Raw genomic sequence first — 23061 nt, forward strand, 5'->3', positions numbered from 1 at the left:
TCTACAAACATATTTACCTCGAATACCATCACCTCATCCTCATTTCAGGAACATTTCCGTCTCAAATTATACCGAGACCAGGCAAATCTGGCGTCACCATTTCGGGCGTTCTCCTTTGGAGCATTCTACAGAGGAATAACCTACGTGTGGGAAGCGTTAACTTTAAAATTTATAATCTCCTTCGCATTACCGTCTATTTCGGACTTATGCCTTATGCGAACATGGTCTCGAGATTTTATCGGCCAAATCATGCACATCGACTCACTCCAATCTTCCCTATAACCCCAGAGGACCTGCAAAGCTGTTTGCCTTCTGTAGTTCAGAAAGGATAGAACAGAGGTGCATAAAGTCTGGGAAGATAGCAGGGATTGTACCAAAGAGATTAAGTAATGTCTTTTTTTTGCTTAGAAATGGTACGGTACAAGTACATAGAAAATTGGGCTGAGAGGGCAAGCCCTGTCGAACAGCACAGGAAGAAACATGGGCATATAACAATGTTACATGAGTCTTGTGAGGATTTTTCAGAAAAAAAAGGATGGAGGTGGAGGTTAAGCAGCAGACGAAAATGAAAATACGTGTTATTGTGGAAATAACAAAGTTAATACCTATAAAATAAGCTGTTTGTAGCCAAAAAAGAAAATAAACAAGGTGACACAGTATGAAATGCACAAAATCTCAAATGCAATAAATCAAATGATACAAGAAAGTTCATACATGTGAGAAAACAAACAAACAAACAGGAACAAAGCATTTGTAGCCGAGAAACAAACTGTCAAAGAGAACACGGTTTATGTCATATGTAGAAAATGGTTCCTACCGGCGTGTTTGAACTTCCCGGGGTTTGAAGTGGAACGTAATTTAATGCACAGATTAAAAAAAGAGTTTAAAAGGGATTGTGTTGAATCTCGCCCTCACTGTGGGGGAAAGTGGCAACAATATCCTCTCCTCTATTAAATTTCCTCCGCATTATACCACTTTCATTTACTAAGATACTCGCTCCAAAGCAATCATGCCCGATGACGTCATCTCTGCTCTATCAATCAAAGCATAGACTATGAATGTGAGTTCACCACATTCTATACTACATTTGCTTAAAAGGCATCACGTACCAAACCATGCTATGCTACTATTCCATACTATTTTACTCTTCAAGCCACGATTTATCATTTAAATACTGCTTGCAGTATAGCGGTGTAACTCTATTCCTTCAATCTTACTCTAGACCCACATTCCCACACCAGGAGGTGACACTTACTCGCACGACAAACAAAGGCGCGGTGAAAGATAACGCCTTATCTGCCTTCCACATAAGCAGGTTTCCCATAAGCGTCCCTCCAGACCCCGCCAGGTGATCGATGGAGCTCCATCTCTTCACGTGAACATCAGTGAAACTCAAGAGTGAGGTGAGATCCCCAATGCGTATATCTTTTACTGTTATTTATGCTGCGTTGTAGCGTTACACTGTGTAGTCCCGATTTTTTTCCTGTTCTCACAGTGTTTGTAAACTGTACGTACCCTGCGTCTGGCTAGTTAAATTTCACAAGGATCACCGAAGCGTGCCCTTGCTTCACCTTGGATTAATATAAAGCGCCACTCTCACCGATGGGCGCTCAGAATTCCCACCTATTTGTGCCGTCTGCCTCTTTTTCCCTTTTTTGGCGGGTGTGTCACGGTTAATTCGAATGTTCGTCATTAATGTTACTATCCCTAAATATCTGCGTAGTTCGCTCATCATTATCTCCTTATCGTCTCAACACGATTTGTTGCATCCGCAGTGGGGAACAATCTCACTTGCCATCCCTTCTCGTGTGTGGTGGTGTCTTTGTGAACAATTACTGTGGTCTTTTTCTCAGAGTTCGGTATATAAAGTGTAAGTTTAATGATGTCCTCGCTAGGAAAGGTCACCTTGGGCGGTTTCCAGGTGCAAAAACAACTGATAAGACGATGAGAACCCATGAAGGGATCACGTGAATACCCATTCGAACGTTATCTATTTTTTAGTCACCGTGCAGTGATTGTGTGTAACTGTCGCTTACATAGGGCATAAGACATCGTAATATATAATCGTTTTCCGTTCTAACTTCATCAATGCGTTTTATAATACACATTTTTATATTTGTGCAGTTTGTCAAGTGTATGATATCACAATTCTAACGGTCATTCGTGAAAAATATAAACGTAATGTCCTCCATGAAGGGTGTGTCTATCAACGAGATGGCTATGAGCGGTTGTTTTAGGAGGAATTAAAGCTCAAGAATATTACTGACATGGGAGGGGGCATTTAAAACATTACGAACAGTTTACGAGATCTTTTACAGTTGATGAGCATGACCTTATAAACGTCTTTTATTGCCGAATACTTAGCGCAATTGTTATTATCTCTTTCATATATTTTTTTTATTTGAATTCCGTGTGAGCGCCGCGAAGACACTGTGACTATGAGCTGCGTACAGACGTGAACAAATGGAGAGAGGACAGCAGGAAGGAGTTGGGGACAGGTGGGTTAATGCGCGTCCTGAGCCGACTTCAGGGGGAACTGTGGGGAACATTCGTCTGAGTCTTCGGAAAACCCACGGAAGACCTCAGAAAGCACAGCCGGTGACAGGATTCGAACCCGTGTCACCTCCCGGTCTCGGCGTGGCGACACGATCATCCTAACCACTATGTTAGTTTTGGTATTATCCCTTATAATAAAGGAAACCTCGACCGTCCACCAATCATCGTTTCGTAGCATGCTTTCTACCACATACACCTGGGGACGTCAAGGGAAGTATGTAATTACAAAGCATGGAGATGGCCTTATATGGAATTTAAGACAACACGCTTTCCGCCACGCTTGTGACGTCACGTGTCATCTCTAACGATGGCAGATCATCAGAGCAGTTTGTAAGTCACGTGGCACGTTACAGGAGGGACATTGGTCTGACCTTGGAAAACCCATGACGACGAACCAGGAAACCATCAGTGCAGGGTCCAAAGACTGACACGTGATCCGCGGGGTACGTGGACAAACATCACGTGATGTCCAACAAAGGTATGTAAGACTCTAATACTACTATAGGCTCCGTGGTGGAGATGTTGCAGTGAGCCACATAACATAGTTGGTCCCTGTGACCCAGGTCATGCTCGCAATTCCTGGACATTTATTTCTTTATTTTTTACTTTGGCGTAGCAGGTATTCGTTGAGTCATTTGACAACACTCTCTCATCCAACCAAGGGCACCCAGGGGAACTGCGACGCTTGTACGCTTCTATAACATCGAATAAGGTAAGTTCTGTCCTTCTGTCATTCAGAATGTTATATCGTCTTCTGATCTGTTCAAAATGGGAGTCTTACGCCTCCCTGCCAAGATAGAGAACAAAAGAAAGGTCTGCTGACGTCACAGGTTCGTTCCTAAAAAGATACAGTCGTCTACCTTGATACAAAACCCATAATGGGAACAATGGGAGGACGCTGAAGTAAACAATGTGAAAATATACTAAATTGAGAAATGGATTTCATAAATCTAACTTTGAAAGCAAACTTTTCAAAGTAGATGGTGTGTATCTACGACGTGCCAATAAACTCGCAGAAAATAAAGTTTAAAAAACAAATTTACTTTACTAATAAACGAATAACCTTCGTGTAACTTTAAAATTTATAATCTCCTTCGCATTACCGTCTATTTCGGACTTGTGCCTTATGCGCACTTCGTCTCGAGATTTTATCGGGCAAATCGAGCAGATCGACTCACTCCAATCTTCCCTATAACGCCAGAGGAGCTGCAAATCTGTTTGCCTTCTATAGTCCAGAAAGGGTAGAACAGAGTTGCATAAGGTCTGGGAAGATAACAGGGATTGTACCGAAGAGATTACATAATGTCTTCAATCCAGAAATTTAAAGAAAAAGGCTTAAAATGGAATCTCGCCCTTACTATGGGGGAAAGTGGCAACAATATCCTCTCCTCTATTAAATTTCACCCGCATTATACCACCTTCATTTACTAAGATACTCGCTCCAAAGCAACTATATGTGATGACGTCATCTCTGCTCTCTCAAATAAAGCATAGACTATGAATGTGAGTTCACCACTTCCTACACTACTATACTTAAAAGAAATCGTATACCAACCCATGCTATACTACTATACAAAGCTACTTTACCACTTAAGCCACTATTTATGATTTAAGTGCTGCTTGCACGTAGTCTATGTAGCTCTATTCCTCCAGTCTTACTCTAAACCCACATTCCCACACCAGGAGGTGACACTTACTTGCACGACCAACAAAGGCGCGGTGAAAGATAACGCCTTATCAGCCTTCAACATAAGCCGGTTTCCCATAAGCGCCGCTTCAGAGTGCGCCAGGTGATCGATGGATCTCCACCTCTTCAATTGAACCCCAGTGCAAGTCCGGAGTGAGGTGAGGTCCCCGATGCGTATATTTTTCACTATTATTAATGCTGCGTTGTAGCGTTTCACTGTGTAGTCCCGATTTTTTTACTGTTCTCACAGTGTTGGTAAATTGTTCTTTATCAGCTGTATAGCGTATTTTTAGAAGCTGGATTTTCTTGCGTTTATCTTCGCTGATCCTGTAACTCCTCTGCGACTCATTATCGATTAATCTGTATCGTCACAGTAAACAAAGTACGCTGCGTCCGAAAGGTGATTACTTAAAGTCCCCAATGATCACCGAAGCGTGTCCTTGCTTCTCCTTGGATTAATATAAAGCGTCACTCTCACCGATGGTCGCTCAGAATTCCCACCTATTTGTGCCGTCTGCCTTTTTGCCCCTTTTTTGGCGGGTGTGTTACGGTTAATTCGAAAGTTCGTCATTAATGTTACTATCCCTAAATATCTGCGTAGTTCGCTCATCATTATCCCCTTATCGTCTCAACACGATCTGTTGCATCCGCAGTGGGGAACAATCTCACTTGCCATCCCTTCTCGTGTCTGGTGGTGTCTTTCTGAACAATTGCTGTCGTCTTTTTCTCATAGTTCGTTACATAGAGTTTAAAGGTACTGTAAAGCAGCACCGATCAAATGTCATTTAGTGTGGCTATTCGATAGTCCAAGCCACCAGGACAAAAACTGTGCAAGTTTCATTCCAATCGACGGTGCAGTTAATTAGAAAATTACAATTAAAGATTACGGGCAACACTGTACTAGGTATTCGAAATGAACCCGTACTTCTGACACATACGGCGGCAACCACATTGCATGGCTATAACACTGGGCCCGACATAACAATCCACTATAAAATCCGCCCCTGCAATCCACACAACGATCCACATCTGAGGATAAACTATGGCGGGCTAGCCCGCCATAGATAAACGGATAAGCGAACTGAAATGAAATGCTGAGCCGTTAAAAAAAATGTGTCAGACGTTCAAGAAGCCAGACAGCATCGGGACTTCTTTGTTCACAGAGGTTTTCAGAGAGAGATTGTTCGTTCGAAAGAGGCCGCGAACAAAAGGAGCGCGCAGGCGCAGCAGAGAAGTAGGGAGAGCCTCCATCGAACAGCGGCCAGCACTGGGTTACTTCGCAAAAACAGGGGTTAGCAGGTTAAACTGTTAACAGGGGTTTCAGAATGCATAGATAAACAGGAAAACTAATAATATGGTTACTAAAATAGCGAAGCTCTGATGTCATGGTGTGTAATACCAATTTTCAGTGTTGCCCGCTGTACAGGGGGTTGTTTGACACCAGGCGTCGCACAGCTCCACTACGCCGCAGAGCCGTATATAGAGAGAGTTTGGCCATCTTTTGATCTTTTGCCGCTTCAGGGGCGGAGCCTGTTTTGACGTCAGAGTCGGTGTTGAACCGCCCAAAAAGCCTGAATCCAAGGGAAATCCGCTTATCAGCCAGCAGGTAGGCGCCATCTTGATGCAGTTCACCGGCTGGTCGCATGTACTTTTGTCGCGCGCAATGTAATCTACCAGAGTCGCCGGCTTATGGCCCTCAGGCGCCTGTGAAATGGGGGCTTTGTTACCAAACTGAAAGGGTTCAAGGACGAAGGGGTCTCGAAGGACGTGGTACGCACTTGTCTTCCCCCTTGCATCGTGACCAACGCTTTGCATCAACATGGCGTCGGCGACCGGTTGACGACTGGACAACAATTGAGCGCGGCGAGGGAGGTCGTTCAGCCGTGACGTCGCATGACGCGGTTCAAGTTAGGCTCCTCCTAATGGCCAAACTCTCTGTATAAACGGCTCTGCTACGCCGCATCTTTCATGGCAAATTAAAAATATTTATAGCGCGTTGTAGGTCGTATGGTTCCGCATATGGTATTTAAAAGCAATAAAGTCTCTAGTCACATCACCGGCATATCATGCTTGTCTACTGCTTTACAGTACCTTTAAGTTTAATGATGTCCTCGCTAGGAAAGGCCACCTTGGGTGGTCTGCAGGTGCAAAAATAACTGATAAGACGATAAGAACCCATGAAGGCATCACGTGAAGTACCCTCTCGAACCTTATCTCTTTCTTAGTCACCGTGCAGTAACTGTGTGTAAGTGTTGCTTACATAGGGTATAAGATGTTGTAATATATATAATATTTTTCCCTTCTAGCTTAATTAATGCATATTATGATACACATTTTTATATTTGTGCAGTTTGTCAAGTGTAAGGTATTACAATCCTAACGGTCGTTCGTGAATATAAACGTAATGTCCACGTGAAGGATGTGTCTACCAACAAGATGGCTATGAGCGGTTGTTTTAGGATGAATTAAAGCTCAAGAATATTACAGACATGGGAGAGGGGCATTTAAAAGATTACGGACAGTTTATGAGATATTGTACAGTATATGAGGATGACCTTATGAAACGTCTTTTGTTGCCGGCAGAGGTGGAGAAATTACTTTTATTTTGTAATGAATTACCAATACTCATTACTTGTATAAAAAACTAATGCATTACGTTACTCATTACTTTTTGGATATTAGAAATGCATTAGTAATGCCATTACTTCAACGAAGTAATGGCATTATTCTGTCATTACATTTACGTTTTAGGGCATAAGCCCTATGCATATGCATATGCTATGCATAAGTTTTTTCTTGCTTTTTTTGCTATAGGCAATAGCGACCCGAGTGTCCCCAAATTGGTGCCACGAAATCCCCGCAGAAGCGAGTCTGATAGGCAAAAGCTATAGATAAGATTTATCGCAGATGATGCCTTTTCTAGCATTATGGAGCCGGCGTATGAGGCCCAGCTATACAGTTCTGTCCTGGCAGAAAAATTACCTCTGACAGCACAAGAGAAGCTAACACGGTACCATACCAAAACAGTGAATGCCTACGGCAATTGTTACGTATTACCCTCATAGAGGCTATGTTTCTATTTCGTTGATTTTCCTTTACTCCAAATGCGCACAAGAGAAAATCGGTGATATCATCATGTAGGCACTTGTGACACACACCGCCGACTGCTGAACTCTTGCAGAATTCCCCAGGCTGCGCCTTTCTCTTTCCTTGTTACCCTGTGCTCATTGTTAAAGGGGGGTTGAAGAAAACATGGATGTTCCCAATCTTCACGTGGCGCAATGAACATTCGACAAAAGTAATGAGTAATGCCACCCTGCATTACTCAGTCGAAATGTAATGCATTACCATTACTCATTACTCAAAAGTAATGCATGACCGGTAATGCATTACTTTGTAATGCATTGCTCCACACCTCTGGTTGCCGGAATACTTATAGCGCAATTGTTATTATCTGTTTTATATATTGTTATTTGAATTCCGTCTGAGCGCCACGAAGCAACTGTGGCTATGAGTGGCGTACAGACGTGAACAAATGGAGAGAAGACAGCAGGAATGAGTTGGGGACAGGAGGGTTAATGTGCATCCTGGGCCGACTTCAGGGGTAACTGTGGAGGACATTGGTCTGAGTCTTCGGAAAATCCAGGGAAAACCTCAGACAGCCGGTAATAGGATTAGAACCCGTGTCACCTCCCAGTCCCGGCGTGGCGAAGCGATCATCCTAACCACTATGCTAGTTTTGGTATTATCCCTTATCTTAAAGTGAACCTCGACCGTCCACCAATCATCGTTTCGTAGCATGCTTTCTACCACATACACCTTGGCACGTCAAGTGAAATATGCAATAACAAAGCATGGAGCGGGCCTTATATGGAATTTAAGACAACACGCTTTCCGCCACGCTTGTGACGTCACGTGTCATCTCTAACGATGGCAGATCATCAGGGCAGTTTGTAAGTCACGTGGCACGTTACAGGAGGGACATTGGTCTGACCTTGGAAAATTGTATCACCGTCTCATGGTCATTTTTATAAAAAGTAACTCTAATGTAACTAAGTTACTTTCTCTCAGTCACTGTAACTGTAACTAGTTACTTGACCAAGGAAGTAGCTATAACTATAACTTAGTTACTTGACCAAGCCAGTAACTATAACTGCAACTCAGTTACTTTTTAGAAGTAACTTACCCAAGACTAAATATTACGTCCGTTTCCGACGACCTATTTATGCGAGCTTGGCTTCTTCGCTGCGGCGACACTCAGAACAGAGTACAGCAGGACACAGTGCATGATCGAGCCTGGATTGAAGATTGATTTGCAAAAACACCGTCGGTCGTTTCGAGAAAACATTCCCCCAAAAAAGCAGGCTCACTCCAACCACCAGGGAGACGTAACTAAGCTTCCACGGCGACACTTTTTGGCCCTGAGCACTCACTCGGAATTCAGCTCCAATAAAATGTCAGTGTACCGTTTTGGCACAGCTTTTCGTTCATTTGGTACCGCTGCGGATCATGCACTGAGATCGGAAGACACCGCGACAAAGAAAACTGGGGGAGGGGGTGTTACTTATTTAAATTCTTCCGTGTTAGCGCCGCGAAGCAACTGTGGCTATGAGCGGCGTACAGACGTGGACAGATGGAGAGAGGACAGCAGGAAGGAGTGAGGGACAGGGGGTGTTAGTGTGCGTCCTGGACTGACTTTACGGTGAACTGTGCCGACATTCGTCCGAAATATCTTCGGAAAACAAAACGGAAACATTAGACTGCATAGCCGGCGATGGGATTCGAACCCTGTCACCTCCCAGTCTCGGCGCGGGAAACTATCATCCGAATGCCACCAGAGCTGGTGGGGAGGAGGGGGCTTATCTGTACTTTGATGGGCCGGGGGGGGGGAGGAGTTTCGGAACAACCGTATTAAGCAATGGCGGGGAATCTCGGATAGGCCTTTTTTTGGCACTACCACAAGCTGTACGTGTACATACATATACACACATTATATGCTACACGTGCATATTTTATTTCTGTCCGATAATAAGCATATGTAAGCGTGACACTTAATATTTTACGCTGCCACACAGCTCAACCAACAACGCTATTGGCGCCAATGTTATTCAGGAATCAATAAAGGCTAGGGTTCACCAACTGTATGCAATGTGAAGTCGCTGAACAGGGTTTTACAAGATGGCCAGAACAAGTCGAATGCAGCCGTAGAGTACCGACAGAGTAATGGGTGGTGGATTATTTTAGGTAACGCAAAACAGAGCATGAAGAGCTGTAGTAGGAACAAAATCTCATGGCGCTCAGCTGCCTGAAACGTACGCTGCAGAGCATTTGTTATAGCTGTTACTGCACGTTCCTCCGGTGAAAAGCTTGGAAATCAGCCATACTTGTGTCACTCTCGTTTGAGTGAAGATAGAGGATAACAAAATATGCTGCTGCAGTCCTCGTGGATGCTGCTTCACTAATTAATACAACTAACAACTACTACTAACACTAACTACTTATCATAGTACTACTTTTGTACTGCACTGCTACTACTACTACTACTACCGCATTACTTTTGTACCGTCCTTTGGAGGAACGCAAATTATCTCCCCTCCCGCTCATTCCCTTTTCCTTCTCCATCTTATTTAACAGAATTTTGCGTCGCAGCAACTAGGCTTCTGTTACTATACAAGATGCTTGGAAAAGAAGGGAAGCCTCGCTTCTCTCTCATGTCTGAGCCGACAATTTACTTAAAGTTTAAGATTACGCGAAATTACGGCTTTTTTTTTCTGACTAGGTTCACTGTGCACTCTAAGAAAAAAAGAAATAAAACGGGGAGTAATTGCAGCTTCTACTCCCCTAATCTGCAATTACTCTTCATTTTAGTCCCCTAACCCGACATTTAGTCCCGAGATTTACTTCCCAGGACTGCAAATCGTCACTAAACTTCGCGAATAGTCTCCTGAATGCAACAGTCTACGTAAATATGCGCCAATAAACGACATAAGGCTCTATAACTCAGACAACGTAGCAACTTTCCCGGCACACAAAGTAAGAAACAGTTAGAGCATCTTTGTTCGCAAATTTTGCCCTATGTATGGCGCAAGATTTTATATCACTCGATATATCACTGTTGACGGTTTGCTTCAAGGTATTTTCATGCATGCACACGAATTATGTACTTGAGACTCTTACAACAGCGCGGGAAATGCAGTCTACACTCTGTGACATTCATTTACTCGCGTGCATTTACTCCCGAAAGGGACTATTTTTTTGTGGCAACGCATTTCGTCCCCCAAATGGAGCAACAGTAGTCCTTTTTTTCTTATAGTGTAGTAGTAAACGTACCGTATTTTCACGCGTATTAGCCGCGGCTTATGCGCGATTTTTTTTTTCGCGGACGCTCTGCGGCTTATCTGGTGACTATTTTTCCCTGGTACTTTCCCCATACCCCGGATTAAACGAAAGGGCCGACAGTGCCTCATGTTTTTCGGAACAGGATCGCCCTGCCTGTGCACGAACAATACCGAACAGGGGCGGGTCCACATTCGAGTGGACTGACCTTCCGAATACATTCCCCCACGCAGCTTTAACAAAAGGGGTGGCAGTAATTCATGTTTCCTGGAACACCACTAACCCGTCAATCCACGAAAAACACGCAACAAGGGCACAATCCGATCTTAGTAGAACACTAGAAGTGACCTCCTTTGTTATACATCATTCCGACACCGGAATGTGGACAGGGTTTATGGCCTTCCCTACCGTCTCCTCTGTCGGCAGACCCACAATAAGGGTTCAATACACCTGACATCGGGATAAAACGTGGTCAGCTAAGCGTCAGTTCTCGTTTGACGACAGCAGCAGCATTCGTGGACACGGGCACGGCAGTTAGAGGTGAGGCATGGCTCCAACCCGGAGGCACAGATACGACAGCGACTTCAACCTAAAAGTCGTCGACTTCGCGGACCAGTACGGGAACGGAGCAGCTGGCAGGGAGGAGGAGGAGGAGGAGGAGGAGGAGGAGTGTCGTTGGGAGGAACCCGAGAGGTCTGCCTGCCTGATTAGGCGGCATGTTTCTCGGGAAGGGAAAGATGGTGGACAGGAGGAAAGGGTGAAGTGGAAGACCGAGCGGAATCCGCTCGTGGGGATAGCTGCGTCCATGGGCCGTCTTCAGGGGAACTGTGCCGGCATACGCCTATTACACATCTGAGGGAAACCCAGGAAAAACCCCAGACGGCACAGCCGGCCCGCGGATTCGAACCGCGGACCTCCCAGTCTCCAAGCGCACGCGTTACCGCTGCGCCACCGGAGCTGGTTGCTGGCAGGGAGTACGGCGTCGACGAGCGTTGAGCGTCCCTATTGATTTTGTATGTGCATCACTGGTTTAGCGCACGAAGCAGTCGCGTCGTATTACCCGCGGCTTTCTGCGAGTGCGGCTTATCTACAAAAACATTTTCAAAAAGTATCTAAAAACGAGTCCTGCGGCTTATCTGCGGTGCGGCTAATACGCGTGAAAATACGGTACCTTGGAATACCGCCGGATAAATCTGGACTGTGCTTTCTCTTTCTGTCAAAACAGCGTAAGGTGACTCGGAAACATTCCGTGACTAACCCGAAAAGATTTCGCGTACAAAATTTAACGTAAAGGTCTCGGAGGTGGTAACATCTCCCTCGAGACAAACAGCGTTGACACCATCATGTTCAGACAGAGATATTTTTAATACGATTTTTTATCACCTTATTTGAGACACCCTATCAACAATTAAATGTCACGTGCCATTCATGTTTTTTTTTTTCATTCTCTTCTAAAATGACAAATTTCATTAACTAACCGCATTGCAGAGATTGGAGGAGCCCAGCGGCGGCGTTGGCGGCTCAGAGTCATGTCTTTCGCCTCATTCCTTCGGGGTAAGAACATTACCGGATCAACCCAATGGCAATCAATCCATAGCCAACTTGCACTGGTCTATCTTGAGCGAATAGCCCCTTTCACAACAGAGCATGAAGAAAATCTGGCTCCGAGGGATCCAGACCGGTTTCCATAGCTGGGAAAAAACTGTGCTCCAGCCAATGTCGTGGCGGGTGTTGTCAGAGAGTCGTCCCCAAGCTCGCTCCCACCAGCGTCCTGCTGAAAGTTCCGACCGAATTCGAGCTATCTCGGAAGAACAACAACGACAAAAAAAAACAAGCACTCTGTTATCCACGTAACAATTCATCTAAATTGACCAGCGGATGAACTAGGATCGGCATCCCCGCGCGAAAAAAGAAAAAAAAATAGTGATCGGCTAGTGCAATTTGCGTTATTTATCTCCAATAAGTTTATTTGGTGCTAGTGATATACGGACTGGAGACTGTTACCGACAAGCGAGAGCGGTTAAAGGTGGACCCCGCGAGGGATCCGGAATTCTAAAGTTAACGCGATACCCACCAGGATATGCCTTCCAATAGCAAAACAATACAAAAATTTCTCAAAATTCCTTAGTGTGTCACGCAGACTTGTGCCCGTTACTCCAAAAAAGTAATTGATTACCGTTACCGTTACTCTTCTGGCAAAAGTAATTGATTACCGTTACAAATTACTCTACTCAAAATGTAATTGAGTAACGAGTATAAAAGTTACTCGTTACTCGGGCCGTTACTTTCAATTCATGCAAAAATTTCGGCTCCTATATGCTTCGAAAAAAAAAGAAGAGAAAAGAAAAGAAAAACAGCTCCCAAGTGATTGGGACAGCTGAAATAGCGCGGAAGAATCACGCGCTATGAAGGACTCGTGCGTGAGACATAGCACTAATTTTTTCCCCGCTTACTACAGGAATAGCCCAATAAAGACACAGGAAATTTGTGACAGAGCATTGCTATTTGGAGTCAGACTCTACTTCAAAAGTAATTGATTACTCTGTAATTGATTACTCAAAATTGTAATCGAATTACTTAAAAAATTACTCGTTCAAAAATGTAATTGATTACTCGAAAAATTACTCAAGAAACTAATTGATTACAAGTAACGAAATTACTTGTAACGCGTTACGTACAAGTCTGACTGTGTGTGTGTGTGTGTTTTCATAAAGCTTCAGAAGCATCGCATTCGAAACCAGCTTCCGTTTGAAACTCACCTTCTGCCGGTGACATAATTGACATTGCCGGCGACATTGCGAATCGCTAAGCTGACTGTGCCGCCAAGCTGGTCGCAATTTGATAGCATTTTCGATAAAACTGCACCGGGGTTTCCCCGATACCAGCAGGGTGCGGAGTGCTCCACGCCGGTGGCACCCAGAGTAAGGGCAATATCGAAGAGAAACCTGTCCCATGGCGGTGCTCGTAGCGAGAGGTTACCTGGTGTGTTTCGTGGGTAATTTGAGAAGCTCCACTTTTTGGTTATGACGTTTCGATAATACCATTCAATGGTCTACCGATAACACAAGCGCACCTAACGTAGCTAAAGTAATGCTTTTCGCGATTTCTGCCATGTTGATTACCGGCGAGCTTGATCCTGCCCACTCATTGGCACGCGTTATAGCAAAGAGTTCGTCGCGTGATCGCTGTCCGATGAGCCGGAAGAGTGCTCGCATGCAAGGGGTCGAACCGGCGAAAAACTCCGGACGGTATAAATTGCCATCCATGACCCGCTGGTTGACGTATAGGGCGAGATTGACATAATACCCCACACAGAACAACACTCTACCCCATTGCTGTACAGTACAGACAAGGGACAATCACGAAGGGGAAACCACAAACACACACGAAAACTGCAGTCGTGTGTGTGTTTTCCTCTTTTCGATAACGCTGCACTATGTGAACCTTATCAAGGTACTAACTACACTAGACCTCTACCTCGTGACGTGTGGTGACGAACACTTGCATAAGAAATGGGTCACGCGTACTCAGTCGTCGTCGATACAGGTTGGCTACTGTGACCAGTATGTCGTTTCATGTAACACCCAGGGAATTATTGACGTTAGAGGGTCGCAAGCACTTGAATAGCTCCAGGACCACATAGTTTATTCCTCCGCAACGTACGCCGCACTTCTAGGTTCAAGTGTCGGTGGGTTACAATGATGAAATTCTTGCTGAGAGGTGCCACTGGATGTTTTGAGAGGTGCGATTTGCAATTTCCTATTGAGGGATGATCCATCTGCCGCCCGGTCCTGGTGCTACGGACACATCCCCGTCAACACTCTTAAAAATGAACTTCACCGCATAGCACGCTCCTAGCCAACCATTATCTCGAATGATATCGTTATCTGCCCTGATTTGTTGAAAACAGGGGGCGTACGCCTTTTCTGTGACAATTATGAACAGCATAAGTGTCACAGGAATGGCGTACGCCCCCCCGTTTTCAACAAATCAGGGCAGATAACGATATCATTCGACATAATGGTTGGTTAGGAGCGTGCTATGCGGTGAAGTTCATTTTTAAGAGTGAACGTGAAACCGGCTTTCGTCCATTATGTCACTCTTGGACGCCACAGCAATCTGATTTGCGTTCCAACGCCAAAACAATGCAGCAGTCCACACGAGGAACGCATTTTACGTTCAGTTGAAGTGTCAACAGTACGAAGCTCTAACATGCTATGTAACGATCATATCTTTCCAACTTGTGTTCGATGAATACTTTCGATGAACGTGCTTGCGTTTCTAATTTCCCTTCAAAATTTCAGGAGTTCCTCGTTCCTTCTCAAGAAGAATGGCTTCAGCATCCGTACCTGATCTACACATGGAAAGGTCAGAAGAATGGAAGGAGGTCAGGAAGGAAATGCATCGAGCCATAGCGGAGAGAGATGAGACCCGTGTTCTAAAGTGCCTGGATGGTGTGCCTGACCTGAAACTGTGGTTAGACCCTGATGAAGATGTCTCTGCTCGCTACAAAGCTATTGAAGAGAAAGCTTTCCGCATTCATGGTCTGCTAGTCTCGCGTGAATGTCTACTCAAGGACACAGGAGAATCATCGTGTTACGAAGATCTCACACCTCTTGGACGCGCTGAAATTCGACGACAGCGGTATTACACCACAGAATGCGTGGACTCCTACATCGACTATCTGAAAAGCAAATCACGGAGCGTCACCAGATGTGATGACTTCAATGAGCGATTGGAGAAGATGTTCGAGCACCTCTCCAGTGACGAATTAAACAGGAATATTCTGAAAGTGGCTGCAACAGCACCGCACCTGGAAGTAGTATTCGACTACAAGAGTGAAAGCGTTCAGCGGACTACGGGATGCTGGGATAGACACAACCTCGGCCTCACTTTCTACAACGAACAGAGAGTTTTCGTCGGGGCCAGCACTGAAGAAGCCGTAACCCGCGGGACGCTCCTTCACGAGTTATGTCACATGGCACTTTGCCTAGTGTATCATAATGATGGCAAGCCTTATGTCAGCGGGGATATGGAGAAGGAACAGCAATATGGAGCCATTGTGAACGACATAAAACGAAGGAAAAAAGAGCTGAATCTTCTTATCCAACAAGCTGTCTCCCGTAATGAAGAACAAGAGCTAATTGTACGGATTCCTCACATACTGGCCCAATATGGTTGCGACGATGCAAATAGGGTTCTGGAACGGGAAGTACCGGAACTACGAAATTTTTTCGAGGAACATGTCATCCCAGACATGCGGGAATACATTCAGAATGGAATCCCATCCATAGATGCAGCACAGATAGAAAAGGAAAACGCGAGACTGAACAAAGCTTTCAAAACTGACAATCTCAAAGTGCAATTCGAGAAACCACTAAAGAAGAGTGTCTGGAAAGAGGGGTCGCTTCACGTATTTACGGGTTCAGAACTGAGGCTTCTCGAAATAATGGTTCACAACGCTGTGCAATTTACGGGAAGGCCATACTTGTTTTTCGAAGCGAACCAATTTGACTCCACTCTGGAGGATGTGTTACTAGACTACAAATGTGCATTTGTGCTAGTATCCGTCCATCCAAACGAAGACGTCCGAAAGGTGATTAAACTTCTCAGTGAAGTATCCTGTGCTACTGGATCAAAAGTCCTTTTGCTTGTGGAACACACTGGCGAAGAATACTTGCTGAAACAAGTACAAGCAGAAGCATTCTTTGCGAAGAGACACAAAGATCACAGGATCGACGAAGCAAGCTTTGTGCATGTCAAGAATAGCTGCAAAAAAGAAGTGTTCGAAAATTCTCGCGTAAAACTTCAGGGCCAATATGTTTCAGTGCTTCCAGAAGCCATGAATATAGACACCTTCCTACAGTGCGTGGACACTGCGGTTTTCCTAAGGTTGTGCGAATCGCGGAACATTGATGTGGGACCTCCTCTTCGTGAACTAGAAGAACGTGTTCAGAACTATTACGTGGAAAGAGAGTGTAGAAGAGCCGTGGAAATTAACTTGAAAGAATGCAATCTAAATGACGACAGTGAGGCATTCGCACTTCTGGGCTGTCGACACAATCAGGTCGCAACACTTCTACCTCGCGGTTGTGAGGCAAAAGCCAAGGAAGAATTAACCAAGTTCGAGAAATTCGTACTTCTCCAAGAACCACGTGACTACGAAGCTCTCCTGGAAGATGGTCATTTCCAAGACAAAGTAGTGCACCTGCTAAAGTTCGAGGGACCTCGTAAGAGACTCTTGTGGACAAAATCAAATGGTCGTCTCAGTCATCTTCCAATGACAGGAAGTGACTGTTACACTGAGGACGAGTTGTTGAACGTAAACGAGAAGGTTGTCATAGTCTCTGCTGCACCAGGAATGGGAAAGACTGTGCTGGCATCTAGGTTGTGTACAGAGTTGAAAGCTCAACAAGACACAAGAACAAGACAAGACAACACAGACAAGACAAGACAGAACTCACACAAGAAGCGGTGGGTGCTCTATGTCGACCTTCCTCAGAGAATGGCATTAGTCAAAACTGCGTCGCCTAGTCTGGGATATCTGGCGGATCTGTGCCAAGTAGGAAAGGATGGCCTGGAGTTCGCTTTCTTCGAGGAAAGCTTGAAGAATGGAAGCCCTTTCGAGGTCGTCGTCATGTTGGATGGCTTCGATGAAGTCAACGAGGAATGCCGCAAGTGTGTGCTAAACCTTATACTGTTTCTAGCTAACAAAAAAGTTTACAAGGTGTACCTTCTTACTCGCACTGTGTTTAAACCCCATGTACAAGATACCTTGCACACTGTGTCATATGACCTCGTTCCTTTTTCTGATGAAAACCAGAATGAATTCCTCACAAGATATAGGGCCCAAAGAGAAACTCCAGCCACCAGCAATGAGGCATTTGTGCAAAAAATCCAGCAACTGTACGGGACATTGAAGAAGAAAAACAAAACAATCCTAGAAACCCCTCTTCTACTTCGTATGATGGCTCAGATAGAGAGCGGGGAAATTACGAAGTCGGGCGATTACTCTTCGTTGCTCAAAATTGTTGACATTTCCGGTGGAAGCAGTATATACACTGTACACATCTACAAGATGTTTGTCGAGTACAAGCACCTTGTGCACCGAAAAGAGAAGGTGCAGGAAGACATCTCCCGAAGTGCTGTGCGAGGGGACAACCATGACGCGAAGTCTCCATTCTACGTAAACCATAGTCTCCTGGCTATGAAGTGTATATTTCCTCAGGATATATTGAAGAACTTATTGAATGAAGACGAATTACAGCAGTTAGATCCTGAAGGAAATTTCATCACCGGCGTTGATTCTTTCAAAGAAGGTTTTGTGAATAGAATTAACGATGGAGGAATTCCCGAGTTTGTTCATAAGACTTTCGCCGAATTTTTTGCAGCTCACTATCTCCTGGAGAAGGCAAAGATAAGGAAAAAATCGAGCTATTCGGAAAAAGTAGTAGAACTGTATGGTAAAGAAGAATACGAGGGTGTAATGGTATTGTTCGACGGACTGGCGTCTGCATCCTATCCACTTCACTCTGCCGTCATAAACAACGATGCTTCATATTTTGAGCAATGTGATATTCAAACAAAAGACATGCTGGTTGGCGATGAGATCAAAAGGACGCCATGGCACATAGCAGCACTGCATTCTGATAAAGCAACATTGAAGAGGCTTCCAATGGGTGATGAACTAATCCAGAATGATTTGTTTGATAAGTCACCGTTGGGGTACGTGGAACTTTTTTCCCCATGGATGGATGTTTTGTGGACTGAGACTTCACCTGTGAGACAGAGACTCAGCGTGTTATGCACTCGATGCAGTGAGGAAGCAGTGAAACATTTTACCGAAAATCTGCGCAGATGTGAAACCTTCGAGCAAAAGAGAGGTTTTCTAGAGCGAGCAATATTCGCGGCTGTGAGACACGACCTACCAGGTGTTTTAGACGTGTATCTGAGCTGCGTGTCCCCGAAAGAGAGTACCGTAATTCTAGACGGAGACACCATGAACCAATTAGAATCACGCAAGAAACGAAGCTTGAGATGTTCTGCAGAGTCTTCGCTAATTAGAAACCTTGATAGTTTTACGGACGATGACAATAGAACTGTCCCTTTTTACGCAACGTCCGAGGTTGTTTGCAAAATGCTCCTTCCATACTGCGATATGGGAATTCTTGATAATGATGGAAACACAATGTTGCACATTAGCGCGGAAGAAGGAAATCTGGAGACAACAAAGTTTTACCTCGCACATATTTCCGTTAACAATACAAATAGATACTTTCAAACTCCTTCATACTTGAGTAGAGATGCAGATATTGTGAAGCATCTTCCTGTTTATCCCTCAGTGAATGTTCTGGATATTGCTCAAAGAACTCCGATGGATATATGTGCAGAGAGAGATGATTTGGAGGTTATGAAGTTGTTACTCCTTCGCACTCGGACATGCGATGCATACCCTATTAGATTGAACACAACGCTTCATGTGGCTTCTCACTCTCATTCCCTTAAAGCTGTGACGTTTCTTCTACCTCACACAAATGCGCACATGCTTAACTACAATGGAGAAACGTGCTTAGACGTTGCTAGGACAAATTGGAAATATGGGAAGAGTTCGGGGTCCAAAATTGTGAGGTGTCTCATCCCACACTCGCTCGTAAACTCACCTAAAATGTTCGGCTCATCACCGTTGTACGTTTGGGCGAGACGTGGTGGAAGGAAAAGGATGCAAACCCTATGGCTTTATTTGCGAAACAGTGACCCTAGGCATGCACAGAGGATCAGCAGAAGCTATGAGTATGTGCGGGTGAACGAGGATTTCCAAGAAGAAATTTGGTGTCTGAAACTTCTCTTCCTCCATTTAGATGTCATCGTTGATCCTGATAGCCGCAAACTGCTATATGATATGGCCATGGACAAGCTACGTGAGATAAAAGAAGAACATTTTATTAATTACATGAAGTTGTTACTGCCGCATTTAAATCTCAGTGAGCAGGATTATGTAAAACGCAGAGTAAAAAATGATCACATCGTTACCTTATATCGGGGATGGTCGCACATGAATAACACCAATGATCCCCACATTGACGATGTCGACACGGAAATGATCGACGACGATGACAATATGGAGTCTCTAATAGAAGCAGAGGAAGGTAATGTGGAAGCTGTGGAACTTCTTCTCTCCCCTTCATCCGTGTGCTTTACAGATGAAAAAGGGAACACTGCATTGCACTTGAGCGCGGTGAATGAACACCCAAATGTGGTGAAGCTTCTCATTCCTTTTTATACATCAGTGGACGTGATCAATGTGGATCGAATGACGCCCATGCATCTGTGCACCTCAAATGAACACCTGGACGTTGTAAAGTTGTTATTACTCCGCTCTAGAATGAGTTCCCGTGACCAGGATGGAAGGACACCTCTTCATTTGGCCTGTGAAAGTGATGCCGTTGATGTCGTGAACTTCCTTCTTCCGCACTCATTCCCTAATATGCCCGACGGGAGCGGGAGCTGTTCCATGTGCTGCACTCTTTCCGCTGAAATAAGCAACATTGATACTCTGAGATGCCTCATCCCTCACTCTCTTATGAACTCTCTTAGTTGCGCAGACAGTTCACCAACGAGAACCTGTGTAAGACGTTATATTAGAGAAGAGCTCGTGACATTACTGGCATATTCTTGTGATTATGAAGCTGCGACTTTATTGACGTCTCCCATGTTCTCATATTATGAGGATGATGTCTGTATGAGAAGCACGCCTTGTCTGAAACTTATGGTTCTCCACTCAAATGTCAAGGCAGTAGATGCGTGTTTTCGTGAAACCCTCAACGACATTCGAGCGTTTGATCCAAAGAGTTATAAATCGCCAACTGTACAAGAGACTAGGAAATCACTTCAACTGAATTGTATTTCTCTCTTGCTTCCTCATACAAATGTTTCTGCTAAGGACGATAAAGCAAAGGAACTATTAGAAGTCCTCCAAAGCAGACAGGATCCCCAATTGGATAGCTTCCTTCAGAAATGGCTCGCATGAGTGACATTCATTCATTCGTGATGATGACAATTGTTGGCACCGAGTTGTCAGAGACACGAGCTCTCAAGACGGTATGGCTGTTTTAAGAGAAGTATCAATAGCAGTATACTGAGTCCTTGCCTTCATCCGATAAAGCACAAACATTTGCCAGACTCAAAAAAGAAACAAAAAGTCACTTTTGTGTTTGTCGTGGCCAACGCGTTCTTTCTGCTTGTTGTTCCTTTTGTTACAAAGTACGCTTCCGTACTAGGTTCATAAGGTGATCCGAAAATGTGTAAAAAGATGTATTTATTCATAATGTGCTAGTTATATGGTTAGCTACGTTATACCTTTTAGGGTGGTAATGGCTTGTCGCCAATGTTAGTCGAAAGATGTGTGAAGTTTACCGCCCTTGGTGTCAAATGCCGAATGTATATGAAATAAAGTGTTCTTCGCACATTGGAGAAGGCTTAATTCAAATAATTTTGGAACTCTCGTTCACTTCGCTCCAGAGTGGTGTAAAGTAACTATTGTCGAGCGAAACACATATGTGCGAGACACTCGTACTTTTATTACGACCGAATAAATGTACGGGTTCCAAATTGCTTTGCCAGTTATGATTACAGATTACAGTGTAGTTACAGATTACGAGACATATTACTTTGACGTAATCAAGCTTTCTTTAAAGGAGCCACGACTGATCCAAAAATACCCGTCACAAATTGGATTTGTGTGTCTGTAATTAAATGATTGCATGCAGCTGTCCTTGGAAGTAATGTGTCCAGTTAGATGTCATCAAGAGATGCAGAAGGGAAGAAAATCCAGTAAAGAAATATGAAGGGAAGTGTCCTCAAGGGGAGCCGCCCATATTTCGAACAGAGGCTGTTCTTCTCCCCCCCCCCCCCCTGGTCAGTCCTTCAGTTCTTCATCATCATGAGCGAGATGTAGAATTAGCGGCTCGCACACAGCGTAGCACATGTCCTAGGGCCTAATAGCAGCCACAAGGACAATTGTTTCGACGGGACACAAGCTGTAGCTATGGCTGGCTTGTGATAGCTCGGGATGTGTGCTTTAGATGTTATTACAGGTACTTTTGCAGATTCTATCTAGCCTAGCAGCACACCGTATTGGTCCAATATTGGCACTGTCCCGGCTTCATTGGGCCTAAGGAGGGCCAATCAAACGAATGAAAAGCAATAAGTGGTGTTATTTTGGCTCAACCGCAGGTACACAAAAATGGACAAATAAGACGCGTCATGTTAGAAAATGACCAGCATGTCATTGTTATTGAGGTTTGAAGCAATGTCGCCCATAAAATTACTTTCTGGAATTGCTTAGCGAACGATGGCATTTGTTGGTGTTACATTGGATTGTCATCAAACCGAAGTGCCAATGTAGCCAGCTTTCAACCAATGGTTATATTTTAATATTCTGAAATCTTGTGATGTGTGTAAGGGAAAAACCAGAATAGTATCGCTAAAATTTAACTCGCGCTCCCGCGAAGTATTCTGGCAACTATTTCTTACTTTTTTTGGTCGATATGTTCTCAGTGATGGGTAGTTCTGTAGGACTACCCGAATCCTAGACCGAGCGAGATCCTACTATCTCACCACCGCGTGCCACCCATGGCAGAGTTTCAGTATCTACACAGATAAATCTAAGAAAAAAGCCGAAAGAAAAAATGCATTGTACCGTGATGCCTCCCCGTTGTCGTGCTGCCATTCAAACCAATTAAAACTAGATCGGAGTGGCAGTTACTATAGCTACAGAGCATTCGTATTCTTCATTGGCTCACCACGGGCTTGCAACATTGGACCAATATTGGCAGTTTCATTGTCGTATTATGGGACCGAGTTGCATGGCCTATATTGGACCAACGTAACTTATATTGGCTGCCAATGTTGGACCGATATGGGACCAATGATGGTGTGCTGTTTGTAGAGTCATGTTCACAGTTACCAAACTAGATCTCCGTAGGCATGTTGTGCTTGCACAACATCACGTAAAACTGCTTTCATACCGTGCATTCGTGCTGCCCAAACTCGAATGCGCATCGGCCATATGGGATCCCCATCAAGAGTACTTCATTCAAGCATTAGAGTCAGTTCAAAATGTGCTTCATTCCATCTAACTATTCCAGAGACGCGAGTGTGTCACGTATAAAGAAAAACCTTGATCTTCTCTCGTCAAGACGGTTGATAGCCAGGCTGTGTCTCTTCCATAAAATGTATCACAACACAAACACTCGCGATCGTCACCTAGTCCCTGCTAACTACTACATTTCATCTCGTCTGGACCACACGATTTGATTAAGCTTTTCCATTGTAATATCACTTCCTTTCTAAAATAATTCTCTCGTAAAACAACTAGTGATTGGAATTTTAAGCCTGAACATGTTTGTCGTACACACGACACTGCTGGTTTTAAGGCCGCTCTCCTCCAATGCAGGGCTTCAGATGATTCATCATGCTCTTCC

General features: G+C 44.4%; 1 protein-coding gene across 1 annotated transcript; it reads left to right on the forward strand.

Moving 5' to 3' along the window:
* The first annotated feature begins 1325 nt into the window (after positions 1-1325).
* On the forward strand, positions 1326-20208 carry LOC135374303 (uncharacterized). The gene is made up of 5 exons (XM_064607286.1): positions 1326-1403; positions 2910-3034; positions 3176-3268; positions 14884-19725; positions 20174-20208. The coding sequence occupies exons 4-5, from the start codon at positions 14910-14912 to the stop codon at positions 20206-20208; spliced, it is 4851 nt and encodes a 1616-aa protein (XP_064463356.1). The 5' UTR covers positions 1326-1403; positions 2910-3034; positions 3176-3268; positions 14884-14909.
* Positions 20209-23061: the final 2853 nt, after the last annotated feature.

Source organism: Ornithodoros turicata, unplaced genomic scaffold (assembly GCF_037126465.1).
Source record: "Ornithodoros turicata isolate Travis unplaced genomic scaffold, ASM3712646v1 Chromosome53, whole genome shotgun sequence".
Lineage (NCBI taxonomy): Eukaryota > Metazoa > Arthropoda > Arachnida > Ixodida > Argasidae > Ornithodoros > Ornithodoros turicata.

What these genes read in the sequence shown, in the direction of transcription:
- LOC135374303 (XM_064607286.1), top strand. Translation starts at nt 14,910, where the DNA reads ATGGCTTCAGCATCCGTACCTGATCTACACATGGAAAGGTCAGAAGAA. An exon ending in TCTAATAGAAGCAGAGGAAG is followed by an intron (nt 19,726 to 20,173) that starts GTAATGTGGAAG and finishes GAACTCTCTTAG; the next exon opens with TTGCGCAGACAGTTCACCAA.